The sequence below is a fragment of the Podarcis raffonei genome, chromosome 2 (assembly GCF_027172205.1).
Source record: "Podarcis raffonei isolate rPodRaf1 chromosome 2, rPodRaf1.pri, whole genome shotgun sequence".
NCBI lineage: Eukaryota > Metazoa > Chordata > Lepidosauria > Squamata > Lacertidae > Podarcis > Podarcis raffonei.
The window spans coordinates 120343823-120356769 of record NC_070603.1 but is presented as its reverse complement, the minus strand read 5'-3'; the positions used below and the strand labels follow the sequence as shown (position 1 = coordinate 120356769).

The window sequence follows — 12947 nt, the reverse complement described above, 5'->3', positions numbered from 1 at the left end:
CTCGTCCGGCTTCCCCCCTGTGTGGGTTCTCCGGTGTTTGAGTAACGTATCTCTTCGGGAAAAGCTTTTTCCGCAGTCCTGGAATTCGTGAGACCTCTCTCCCGTGTGGATTTGCAGGTGACTCTCCAAATTGGTCCTCTGGCTGAAGCTTTCCCCACAGTGGGAGCACTTGTGCGGCTTCTCTTCCATGAGGCCTCTCTGATGGCTCACCCAGATCTCTCACTGGGGAAAGGATTTCTCGTCCTCAGACCATTTGTACGCGTCCTCTCCCATGTGCATCCTCTGGTGCTCAGTCAGGGCGGATCCTCGCTGGAAGCTCTCCCCACACATGGAGCATTCATGAGGATGTTCTTCGGCATTCAGCCTCCCCAGACCCAAACTGTGCTGGCCGTTCCTCTCATGATTTGAGGAGAAGGGCTTTTCTGCTCCAAAGTGCACTGGGCTTTCACTAAAGGGAACTGGACTTCTGGGTGATGGCTGCGTTCATTTGCTCCCTGGTGTCCTTTGGACTCACCCTTTTGCTCTGCAATCTCAGCTAACAAAGGAATGTTCCTCAGGGATATTCCCTCAGGCACAGCTTTCCCTTGGTGGGAAATCTCCATCTTGATCCTTTTTCCTGCAGCTGAAACCAAAAACATTTTTTAAACATTATGTGTGTGGGAAAACCCCTAAGCAGGACCTGGGAACAAGAGCCCCTCCTGGAGTCTCCAGCAACAGCTATTCAGGAGGATTACTGCTTCCAGCCACAGAGCCAGAGCATATAACCATCCAAAGTCTTAAGGTAAAGGTAAAGGGACCCCTGACCATTAGGTCCAGTCGTGGCCGACTCTGGGGTTGCGGCGCTCATCTCGCTTTATTGGCCGAGGGAGCCGGCATACAGCTTCCGGGTCATGTGGCCAGCATGACTAAGCCGCTTCTGGCGAACCAGAGCAGCGCATGGAAACACCGTTTACCTTCCCGCCGGAGCGGTACCTATTTATCTACTTGCACTTTAGCGTGCTTTTGAACTGCTAGGTTGGCAGGAGCAGGGACTGAGCAACGGGAGCTCACCCCATCGTGGGGATTCGAAGTGCCAACCTTCTGATCGGCAAGCCCTAGACCCTGTGGTTTAACCCACAGCGCCACCCGCGTCCCCTACCAAAGTCTTATCCTCCAGGAATTGTATCTAATCCCCTGTTAAAGCCCTCCAGGTTTTTCAGCCATTGGAAGGCAGCACACTTTATTAGGAATATAGGAAGACTTTACACTGTATAGTACTATTGATTAATAATAATAGCCAAGTCGTACCAGGCATTCATATCTAGGGTAGAAACGCCATAACTGGGCTGCCACCATGCAGATGGTGCCTTCTGCCAGGTCCATCGAGGTCAGTCTTGCCTCCACTGACTGGCAGTGGCTCTGCAAGGTCTTCCCAACCATACCTGGAGATGTCCTGACCAGGGATGATGGGAGCTGTAGTCTTAAGCAAACAGAGGGCACCAGGTTGGCAAGGCAGAAAGCGTCTGTTCCAATCTGAAGTTCTTTGCCAAAATGCTAAAAGGGGATAAAGTTAGAACTAGCAACCAGACTTTAAGGAGTTCTCTTCACGGAATCAAGTCCCGCCTGCTAAATCAGAACTCCTGTCCATTTAGGGCAGAGGCAGATTTTCTCCAATTCAAAAATGACAAGGAAGCCTATGAATGAAAAATGTTGCAGTATGAATACCACAACTTACTAGGTATGCGTCTCTTTGTGTGTAATCAAAAGCATGGGAAGCAATCCAGAAGTATTTGCTGCCTACTTGAGAAAACATTCAGCAATTGCAAAGACCTGGAGACATGTTTTGTTTAAAAAACAAAGATCACGTGATCACTGAGTCATTTCCAGGAAGGGAAACTCCCAGTGACTGAAAACTGAAAAAGCGAAACTTAACTCGGGTCTTCAGCGCGAGGGAGCCATGGCTGCTGCGGGGGGTCACATCCAGAATCTCCGTGATGAAGCCACTTGCTCCATCTGCCTGGATTACTTCAAGGATCCAGTGACCGTCCCGGAGTGTGGGCACAACTTCTGCCGATCCTGCTTGGTCCTGTTCTGGGGGGAATCGGAGGCAGAGGCTTCCTGCCCTCAGTGCAGAGAAAGAGTCCAGAGAAGGAGCCTCGTCTCCAACCGGCAACTGGCTAATATGGTGGAAATAGTGAAGAATCTCAGCCTTCAAGAGGGAAAGGAGGAAGGAGGGAAAGGAGGAGTCTGTGAGAAGCACCAGGAGCCCCTGAAGCTCTTCTGCAAAGTCCACGGAGCCCCCATCTGCGTGGTGTGCGACAGATCGAAGGCACATGAAAATCACAAGGTGATTCCTCTGGAAGAGGCTTTGGAGGAATACAAGGTAGGAGATCTCTGGATCTGGAGGGGGAGAAAAAGCTGTGGATTCTACTTGGGAGGTTTTCTTTGTAATTCTGAAGTCCAAAGTAGACATGGCATTGATTGGTCGTTGTTTATCACCTTGGAAGCAGCCCAGGGGAAGCCTGAGGGCTCCTGGGGTGGCAGGAGGGGGGAGCTGAAGTCGTTTTCTCTGCCAGGGGGACAAGGGGATCTTGAAATACTCACAGCAGCTTCAAAGATTTGAACTGGGACCTTGGCAGGGAGAGAAAGGGTTAACCTGGTCCACATCCCCCAGAAAGGTTGCTTTGTACATATTTAGAACAGTAGAAATGTAAATTGCACATACACAACTAAGTACATGTCTCCTTTGGTTACCAGGATTCCTCCTCAATGCCCTGCAAAACAGAGAGCAGCAAGGGATTAGCTGGGGGCGGGCGGGCGGGGACTGTTAGCCAGGAATTGAGCAGATGGTGCAGGATCCCACCCCCCAAGTATCTGTTGGAAGCAGATTTCGGAGTGGGGAGTGGAAGCACCTACTGGTGGGGAGCACGTTTATTCTGGGGGTGATGTGGAGCCTGTGCAATGAGGTTTGGCGGGGGCTGAGGATCTCCTCCCACCCCAAATTTTGAGACGCTCTGGTCTATCCCTGCACCTCTCGCCTCTTGGGCTGACCTCCCTAGTATCTCTTTGACGCTAGAATGGTACATCCCAGGTTGGATCCTGCCTTAGCCCTTCCTCCTCCTCCTCCTCTTCCCACTTCTCCCTGAGACCTCAAGGTGAGAAGTCAGGCTGGGACCCCCAAGGAGAAGAGAGGAGGCTGAGAGATCTCTCCACAAGGGAGGGTGTTTGAGAAAAGGTGAGGGGCTGCCAGCTCTGCAGGCAAGGGGGGACCTAACTGGGATCCTGAGCCCCACAGGGTAGTTGACCCATGGAGCCGTGGGCCCAAAAAGGCTGAAAACCTCTGTGCTTTTATTTCCTCCAGGAAACTACTTTGCTATTCTAGCAAGGCCACTGGGCGCAAGAAGCCATTGTGGTTTTCATCTCTCTGTGTGTCTCAATCAAAGCTGAATTTTTCCTTTTCTCTTTAGGGAGAGATCTGTCGCCACCTGGAGATTCTGAGGAAAGAGAGAGAGGAAATTCTGGCCCATCAAGCAGATCTGGACAAGGAAAGCAAAGACCTCCTTGTAAGTGTCTCTGTTGTTACTAGACAGGGAACAAGCACTTGAGACCTCCAGGTATAGGGCAGTATATAAATTCAATAGAGAAGAAGAGGAAGAGGAAGAGGAAGAAGAAGAAGAAGAAGAAGAAGAAGAAGAAGAAGAAGAAGAAGAAGAATTTTCGAGTCAGGACTGAGAAGTGATGGGGAAATCTGCCCATTTCAGCTTCTCCTCATTTCTCCTTTTTCCATATCGGTCTGTTTATTAATTTATTGTTCTGAAAATGAATCAGATGTTAGGGTAGCTACCTCCTTGTATAAATATTCTGATCTGTACTTTACCCTCATAAATACATTTTTTGTGATTATTACCTGGCTGGGTCAAGCTTGAAAATATCAGAATTTTAAAGCTCTGTTTTGGTCTCCATATTTTTTCAGCAAGAGCAAATTAGGCAAGTTCACCTTTGAATGCAGCTAAATTGAGTTTATTTCCCCTTGTCATTTATTATGTGAATAGCAGTCAAGGAGAAGCCTGAGGACTTGTTAGCTGAAAGGGTGGAAGCAATTCAATCCAAATCCTGATTTACCATAAATTCTACTAAAGAATTGTCTTTCTAAATGTGGGGTCTAGTTCATTTTAAGTAAACTCAGGCCATTTTGAACCTTTAAAGAAAACAGGGGAGCTATGGGGATGAACTCTGCACTTTGTCCTCCTCCTCCTCCTCTGTTTCTGTTCCTTCCTACACCTAAATGGCCCCAGTCTAAACTGAGGGGTGTTTTATGTCCCTGATGTTCTCTGAACAACTGTGGACTCTGGTTATGCCATGTCCCAAAACATGCAGGGAACATCCATGGCTAGGAAAAAAGAGCTCCTTCCTTTAGGCTGTGTCTGTCTGCAAAATAGAAGTCAACAGAAACAGCAATGGAGAGGGCCTCCCCTCAAAATAAAGGTTTACTTCTTTAGCCACTGGAGGTTTCATGTCTATAGAAAAATCAGAAGTGTCCTCCCTGTGGAATTCTCATAATTTTCTTTCTGCTGTTTCGAGGCTAAGGACCAAACACACTCAGACCTCCTCTTTTCTTGCAGAAATTAACAGAAACAGAGAGGCTGAAGATTGTGGAGAAGTTCAGAGAACTGCGCCAGTTCCTAGAAGAACAAGAGAAACGTCTGCTGAATCATATGGAAGAGGTGGAGAAGGAGATTGCAGGGAGAAGGGATGAGCAGCTGGCCAGACTCTCCAGGAAACTCTCCTCTCTTGAGAGGATCATCCAGGAGATGGAGGAGAAGCGTCAGCAGCCAGCGAGTGAACTCCTGCAGGTAAGACGGGGGCAGGAACAGCCCAAGGCTCCAGGAAAAGGCTGCCTCCCATCCTTTATGTGCCCCTTTCATGTATACAAGGAGTGCAGGGGCTCAGATGATGGAGCCTCTAGTCAGGTATCTAATGGACAGGAAGACCCAAGAGACCTGGGATGCTTAACTCACCTGAATGCAGACTAGAGATTCTTCTGTGTTCTTGATGGAACAGGAGGTGGTTTTCTGCTCTTTGTTGATGATTTGTCTCCAATTGCCTTCCTTCTTGGCAATGCTGCCTTCCTGCCCTGGGCTGGGCTTCAGCGAGGTTGAGTTCAAGCCTCCTTCCGACATGAGCCAGTCTCTTGACCAAACTTCTCTTCCCGTTCCCTCCAAAACTTCTGGGTTAATCCCCTTCACAATGGATACAGAGCGGCCCAAAATGGTGCTCAGTCACAGTGACCAAAGAGTAAGACAGAGGGACTCATCCAGACTGCTGCTTGTCCCACCGCTTTCCTCAAGGAAAACCTGCTGCTCTCTACTGCTGAATTAGAGCAAACCTCAGCCAGGTTTTCTCTGGATTGACGTTTGCTTTATGTTGCACTAAGGAGCAGGTTTTTCCTGAGGGAAAGCGGCACGGCAAAGGCAAAACCATTTGGACCCGTGTTTTCTGGGCACAGGAAAAGCAGAAGTGTGGAGGAGCCCAAAGAAACACTGAGCTATTATTATTATTATTATTATTATTATTATTATTATTATTATTAAATAATAATAATAATAATAATAATAATAATAATAATAATAATAATAATATATTTATATCCCGCCCATCTGGCTGAGTTTCCCAGCCACTATGAGCAGCTTCCAACCGAATATTAAAAACAATACAGCATCAGACATTAAAAACTTCCCTAAGTAGGGCCGCCTTCAGTTTTCTTTTAAAAGCAAAATAGTTGTTTATTGCCTTGACGTCTGCTGGGCGGGCGTTCCACAGGGCAGGTGCCACTACCGAGAAGGCCCTCTGCCTGGTTCCCTTTATTCCCGCAGCGAGGGAACCGCCAGAAGGCCCTCGGAGCTGGACCTCAGTGTCCGATCAGAACGAAGGGGGTGGAGATGGTCCTTCAGGTATACAGGACCGAGGCCATTTAGGGCTTTAAAGGTCAGCACCAACACTTTGAATTGTGCTCGGAAATGGATGGGAGGTGCTTTATTACCCCTTTGGAGGCATTTTATGCTGCAGGTGCTTTTCTTATTTCCAGGTGGAAAGTAGAATTTGAAATTTGGTGACTTCTATGGAAGACAATTTGGGACAATTCCCTGGTAGGATTAACTTGTAGGCTTACTTACGTCTGAATTGCACAATGCAAATGGGATTAAAGTTAATAAATTATAATCTAAGACAAGAGATGGGATGGAATCTTCTCCTGAACCCACAAATATTAAATTTCCCTAAAATGCTGGTGGATTTTCATAAGGATTCTTAAAAAATAATTGTAAACAGATGTGGAAATGTGGAGAACTTGATACTGGAAAAATTATTAATTTCAGATTGGAGAAATAAAAGCTGTGAGAAACCAAAACTTATTGATTCCACCATCCCTGCCCACAACCTTGCCATGTGCCAGGCAGACTGACCTTTGAGGGCCAGGGTCTGAGGGGGTCTTCCTAGTGTGGCCTGTGGTGTGCAGTGAATTCCCTTCTCTTTTCCCCTCTAGGATGTGAGAAGGACCTTGCAGAGGTAAGTGGATCTGGCTCATTTCCATTAGCATCCCTCCATGAGGCCGGGATGCAAGAACCTCAGACATGGCCCTCCAGGGGCTGCAGGGGGGAGACTGGAGGACTCACTCCCTGAGGCATCTCACAGGTAAAAGCAGGGGCCCCTCTTTGGAACTTGTAGCCCCCCAATTCTCCCTCCAAGGTTCAAGGTCAGCTGCCTCCTCCCTCCCTCCCCACATCACTTCACACAGGGAAGGGGGCTCTTTTCTTTCTCTTCCACCTTCTGTTCATTGACTTTGGTAATTTCAAACATGTAGAAGAGAAAGTGCCAAAGATCCCTGGGAACAGCTTAGGACGTACCAATATATTTCCACGTCCCACTGGAAGCCCCCCAACTCACCCCCCTTGAGGCACTGAGGGAGGGAAGGTCTGTTGGTCTAGAATGGGTTGGTTCTTTTTCTTGGGAGTGTTTCCAACGTGAGAGGCTGAAGGTGGTCTTGAGTGGGGGGTGAAAGTCAGGTTGTTTGATGCCTCTGGAGGGAGAGTCCCATGGGGCATGGGGTTGCGCACTTCCTGTGTGAGAGAGGGGATGCAGGGAGGGTGGAGGTTGTTCTCCTTGACCGCTTGGCAGCTTTTGACATCACTAACTAGCCAGCGTGGTGTAATGGTTAAGAGCGGTGGACTCGTAATCTGGGGAACCGGGTTCGCATCTCTGCTCCTCCACATGCAGCTGCTGGGTGACCTTGGGCCGGTCACACTTCTCTGAAGTCTCTCAGCCCCACTCACCTCACAGAGTGTTTGTTGTGGGGGAGGAAGGGAAAGGAGAATGTTAGCCGCTTTGAGACTCCTTAGGGTCATGATAAAGCGGGATATCAAATCCAAACTCCTCCTCCTCCTCCTCCTCCTCCTCCTCTTCTTCTTCTTCTTCTTCTTCTTCTTCTTCCTCCTCCTCCTCCTCCTCCTCCTCTTCTTCTTCACATCCTCTAGAGAGGCTCAGGGAGGGAGGGATTGCAGGCACTCCATTTCAGGGGTTTGGCCCTGTGTCCTGGGATCTTTCCAGAAAGTTGTTATGGGGCAGCATTGTTTGAAGCCATGGGAGCCCTGCGGTGATGTCGCACAGGGTTGCTTCTTGTCCCTTGTGCTGTTTAGCATCCTTATGAAGCCATTGACCAGGGCTTGGAGGTGGGTGTCAACAGATCACGATGAATTACCTGTTGGGAAATAAACTTCAACTTTGTTCATGTTATTGAGATCTCCTGCAATAATTAGGGAGACGGTGCCACAATGGGGCCATTCATTGTTTTTCTTTTCACCAGGTATGAGGAAAGAGAGAGTCTAGAGAAGTCGATGGCTTTCCCTCCAGAGCTGAGGAACAGGATCTTGGAATCCTGTGATCTAAATCACCTTGTGGAGGATACAATGAAACAATGGAAAGGTAATGAAAAATGGCTGCCAGGATTTCACACTGGGAATTCTATTTTTTCTTCAGAACTGAACATGCCAGGCTCTTATTGCATGGAATTGAGTAACCCCAGGATACCTTCCTTCTTGGTGCTCCAGCCTTCATTTCCTGTCCCCCAGAATGGCCCATGTATATTGTGACGCTGGGTCCTGTAAAGAAAGCACGAACCAGAGTGTATCTGTTTTCAATTATACAGAACCTCCTTTTCCTTTTGGTTACAGGTCAACACAATCTGGGGTTGTCCTTTTGGAGGTTCTCCTGCTCTGAATGGAGTCAATTCAAGGATGCTACATTATGAAGTGTTACTTTTGTATGGAGATTTATTTCAGGTGGAAGAGTGTTGCCCTTACACTTTATATCTTTTTGCTTCCTCAGATGCTGTGTTATACAGAAAACAGTTTCAGAAAGGTAAATTTCCAGGGGAGGAACAATTTGACAGGAGGGATGGGGACTGATATTTCGTGGGTGTTGAACCGTCCCTTCTGCAGACTTTGGGACCCCCATCAATGGCGTCACTCTGGGAAACAGTCCTCTAGTGGTGTTTGGGTTCTTTGTCTGTCCCATGAATGAACTGGGAGGGAGGCTGAAGGCTTGGATTGGGGGCAGAGCTTGTCCCTGCAAACAACCTGAACACCAGTCTGAGTTCCATTCCTGCCTATAGACTAGTATCCTGGTTTCAACCTCAATTTCTTTCCTAAAATCTGTATGCTGCTTCTTTGTAGGGAAAATCCTCACTTACAATATCTTACAAAAGCCCTTAAGGAGGATCCTGCAGGGTCAGTCCAGAGTCCCTGTTTACGAGTTCCCATGTATAGGGAACCTCCTTTGCATTTTGTTTTCCCTCCACACAATCTGGAGAGGTTCTTTTGGGGCTTCTCTAGATTTGCTTGGATTTCCCCCTCATGAAGTGTGTTAAAAAGGGCACCCGCAAGCACCCAGTCCCTCCTCCACCTCCTCCCCAGACTGGTCTCCCAGCAGCAGAGCAAGGCCTGAGCTGCCTGCTCCTCGGTTTCAACCTCACCAGCCATCCCCATCTCCTGAGACTTCCCACTGTTCTTATGAGATCAGCCCCATTCCATGAGAGACGACTTCCCATTGCACTAGACCCTTTGAATTACAGGGTAAAGCTCTGCTGATTCATCCTCTGCAATTTGGTTTGTCAGCATGCTTGGAAATTCCGGTTTCAACAGCTTTTTCCCACCAGTTCACTTGGCGCAGATGTTAACCTTCCTCCAGCCCTCCAGTACAGATCCCCATTTCATTCGTGGATTCTGAATGATTGTATTCCACCATTTTCTAGCATGGTTTACCATTTCTGATTCCCCATGGAATCATGGAATAGTAGAGTTTGAAAGGATCCTAAGGGTCATCTAGTCCATGGGTAGGCAAACTAAGGCCCAGGAGCTGGATCTGGCCCAATCTCCTTCTAAATCTGGCCCGCGGCCTATCTGGGAATCAGTGTGTTTTTACATGAGTAGAATGTGTCCTTTTATTTAAAATGCATCTCTGGGTTATTTGTGGGGCATAGGATTTTGTTCATTCCCCCCCCCCCCGCAAAAAATATAGTTCGGCCCCCCCACAAGGTCTGAGGACAGTGGACCGGCCCCCTGCTGAAAAAGTTTGCTGACCCCTGATCTAGTCCAACCCCCTGCAATGCAGGAATAATAGCTAAACACGTTAGTTGTTTTAGTTCCTTAGGCCTACAGTTGTTGTCTTTCAATTACTTGTTTTATGATGTCATCTTTTGCTTGAAATAAGGAAACAACAGATGCTATGTTATGGTGATGTTTTGTAAAAGGATTTTCTTGGAACTATTGCAGTGTAGACCATTAAGCCTATCTTTTTGCTTCCTCAGATGTTCAGTCATTCAGAAATCTCCAGAGAGGTAAAATTCACATGGAGACCCCAGTTCATGGGGGGGGGATTAGTGTTTCATGGGGGGTCAAGAGTCTCTTCTCTACAGTTGAGAACCATCCACCGCTTGACTTTAGCCCTGCTGTTTGTGCCACAAAGGCAGAGAGGGTGGACTTGAAGGGGGAGAGAGAAACTTCCCAGAAGGATCAGGTGGAGGAGGGAAGAGCTTTACTCCTGGTTAGAGAGAGTTGGATCGCTTTTCCAGGTGACCTTTTTCAGGCCTGGTTGCCATGTGTCCTCTTTTTCCCAGCCATGTCTTCTATTTTCATGATCAAAATTTCTTAAAATTTGTATCGGGGCAGATTTTTAAAATTTGGCAAAATGTCCCCAAGGTTTTTTGGTTTACAAGAACTCATGAAAATTTTAATATTGCATTAGAATAGGCATAGGCAACCTCAACCCTCCAGATGTTTCAGCACTACAATTCCCATAATCCCTGACCACCGGTCCTGTAAGCTAGGGATCATGGGAGTTGTAGTCCCAAAACAGCTGGAGGGCCAAGGTTGTTGATGCCTGCATTAGAGTCAGATCTAAGGCACCCAGTTAGGCTAATCTGCAGCAGAGAATCACAACAGAGCAGCATCTTAAGCTAGCGACATACTGTAAAAATCCCTTCTCTTGTGGCTGAACTAAAAGGACGATAGCTCAGCTACAAGATCTTGGAGAAGGAGTCCGGGAGGGCAAGAGTTAACATCCCCCTGCCCTTAAGGAGAGTCCACATGCAGATGTTAACAGGTTAATAAATTGTTCTGTGCACATTTATGTTCAGAAAGATGTGAACATGTGCCCAAATATTTCATGTGGCAAGTGAGGGAGCTATATGTATTCTTATTCTTCTTTTGTTGTTGAAAGTTAAGAACATTGTTACTAGCAATATATCACACCTACTACAGCCTACATATAGTAGGGGTATTTCAAATGAGAATCATCATAGTGATCCATGGTTAAAAGTCGAAGTTGGCAAATGTGTCCTCTTTCTTGCTCTTCAAAATAGGGCAGCCCTACACTTGCCTATCATGACTGTCTCAGCCCCAAACTGGTAACCTTTTCAGTTATTCCCCGCTTCCCCCAGAGAACTAGTCTTATGGTATATATGAAATCCCAAAGAGAAGAATGGAATAAGCAGGCCTTTGTAAAATTGCCCTGCCACCTGCCTCCTCTTCCCTGGCGGCAAGGCCTAAACTTCCAAGATGGTTGGGAGGAAGGAGAGACCAAGTGGGTGAGAGAGATGGAGAGCAGGAATAAACAGGCTTCCCACTTAACACGATTTTCACTTTTGTGCACGAGGGCCAGAACATAACTCCCGCAAAAGTGAGGGGAAGCCTATATGTGGTTTTGTGTTGTATTTTTATGCTGTGGACCACCCTCAGACCTATAGATGAAGGGCAGTATGCAAATGTTGATATTATTATTATTATTATTATTATTATTATTATTATTATTGTTGTTGTTGTTGTTGTTGTTGTTGTTGTTGTTGTTGTTATTATTATTACAGGGGTCCTCATCCCCCAGCTCAACCCAGAGGTCCCAAAGGCCAGTTCCCACAGAGATTGTCAGAGGAAAGCAGCTTCTCTCCTCTCCTGCCTCCTCCAATTCTCCTCTCTTTCCTCTTAGATAACAGAAAAGAGCTGAGGAAAAGGTTTTTCCCCTTAGAAAATGCCTGGGTTGAGAGGAGGGCAGGCACAATGGACATTGAATATAAGAAAGTGAAGGAAACTGAGTTAAAAATCAACCAGAAGATATTTATTCTGATCAAAGTCTGCAAGGAGGAGTCTCAGTCTTGCATGCGATGCAAATAAATCCCCTTGATCTGAAAGGGAATCTGGGTTTTCGGGTGTTTCTTGGATTAGGATGTCCATCTCTCTCTCTCTGCTGACTCTGCCTGATCTTCTCTCTCCCTCATCTTCTCCCCAACAGCAAATGTCACTCTGGATCCAGACACAGCCCATCCCAAACTCATCCTGTCCAAGGATAGGAAAAGCCTGAGATGGGGAGACAAACCTCAAGCCCTGCCTGACAATCCTGAGAGATTCAGCTACTATTTTTGTGTGTTGGGACGTGAGGGATTCACAGCAGGCAGACATTTCTGGGAAGTCACTGTGGGAAGTGGGGAATGGTGGGATGTGGGAGTTGCCAGGAAGTCTGTGAGGAGAAAGGGCAGCTTCCCCTTATTCCCTGAGGAGGGGATCTGGGCTGTGAGGAAGAGGGGAGGGGAGTACTGGGCCTGCACCTCCCCTGATTACTCTCCTCTGTCCCTGAGGGAGAAGCCCAGGAGGATCCGGGTGACTCTGGACTATGAAGGGGGACGTGTGTCTTTTTCTGACGCCGACTCAGGAGCTGAACTCTACACGTTCTCAGGAGCCTCGTTCTCGGGAGAGACCCTCCTCCCTTTCTTTCATCTGTGGGGAAATGAAACCCACCTCAGTATCTCCTGAGGAGACTAGATCTGCCTCTCAGGCCCAGCCGGAGTTTCTCTCCAGACCAGAGTGACTGATATAAAAAACATTTACCCACCAGGAGAACCTTGGGCAGTTTTCCAAGGGCCCTTTGAGAAGATTCATTTTCCTTCCTTTTCCCAGAATTCCCTCTGCAGCTCACTTCTTCTTAAAGAGACAGTCACACTTTTAACAGTCAAATAAATAAATCATCTTTTCCTCACCTTCAGTCTTGTTTTCCTTTTGAGATGTCTGATTTGGCAGAGCACGAGACTCTTAATCCCAGGGTTGTGGGTTGGAGCCCCACGTTCGGCAAAGGTTTCCTGCACTGCAGGCGGTGGGACTAGATGACCCTCAGGGACACTTGCAACCCTGCAATTCTACAAAACCTTCTCTCCCCACAAGACCTTATGCAGCTGTGAAAATGCATGGAGGACTAAAAAATGAACCCCTTCCCCCACATCAGGCAGGAAAGCTCCTTACTCTGGAGACTTCAGATGGGAAGAAAATAAAAAAGAAATTGAACAGGGCGTCAGCTGCTAATGCCCTCTGCAAATGCAGCCTCCCCATCTCCACACGTTGCCAGAAATAAACCTCCTTGCATTGAGTGGGGCT

At 47.5% G+C, this 12947-nt stretch overlaps 1 protein-coding gene across 3 annotated transcripts; it reads left to right on the top strand.

The window, feature by feature from the left end:
* Positions 1-1757: 1757 nt before the first annotated feature.
* On the top strand, positions 1758-12729 carry LOC128409393 (zinc finger protein RFP-like). 3 transcript variants are annotated; one of them, XM_053379841.1, is made up of 8 exons: positions 1758-2362; positions 3447-3542; positions 4602-4832; positions 6521-6543; positions 7838-7956; positions 8359-8391; positions 9839-9868; positions 11815-12729. In XM_053379841.1, exons 1-8 carry the CDS (start codon positions 1937-1939, stop codon positions 12330-12332), a joined length of 1476 nt encoding a protein of 491 aa, XP_053235816.1. In that variant the 5' UTR covers positions 1758-1936; the 3' UTR covers positions 12333-12729. The 3 variants fall into 3 exon arrangements, with proteins under 3 accessions (XP_053235816.1, XP_053235817.1, XP_053235818.1); XM_053379842.1 differs by lacking the exon at positions 9839-9868 and having other exon boundaries at positions 11815-12728; XM_053379843.1 differs by lacking the exons at positions 8359-8391; positions 9839-9868 and having other exon boundaries at positions 11815-12728.
* The last annotated feature ends 218 nt before the right edge of the window (positions 12730-12947 follow it).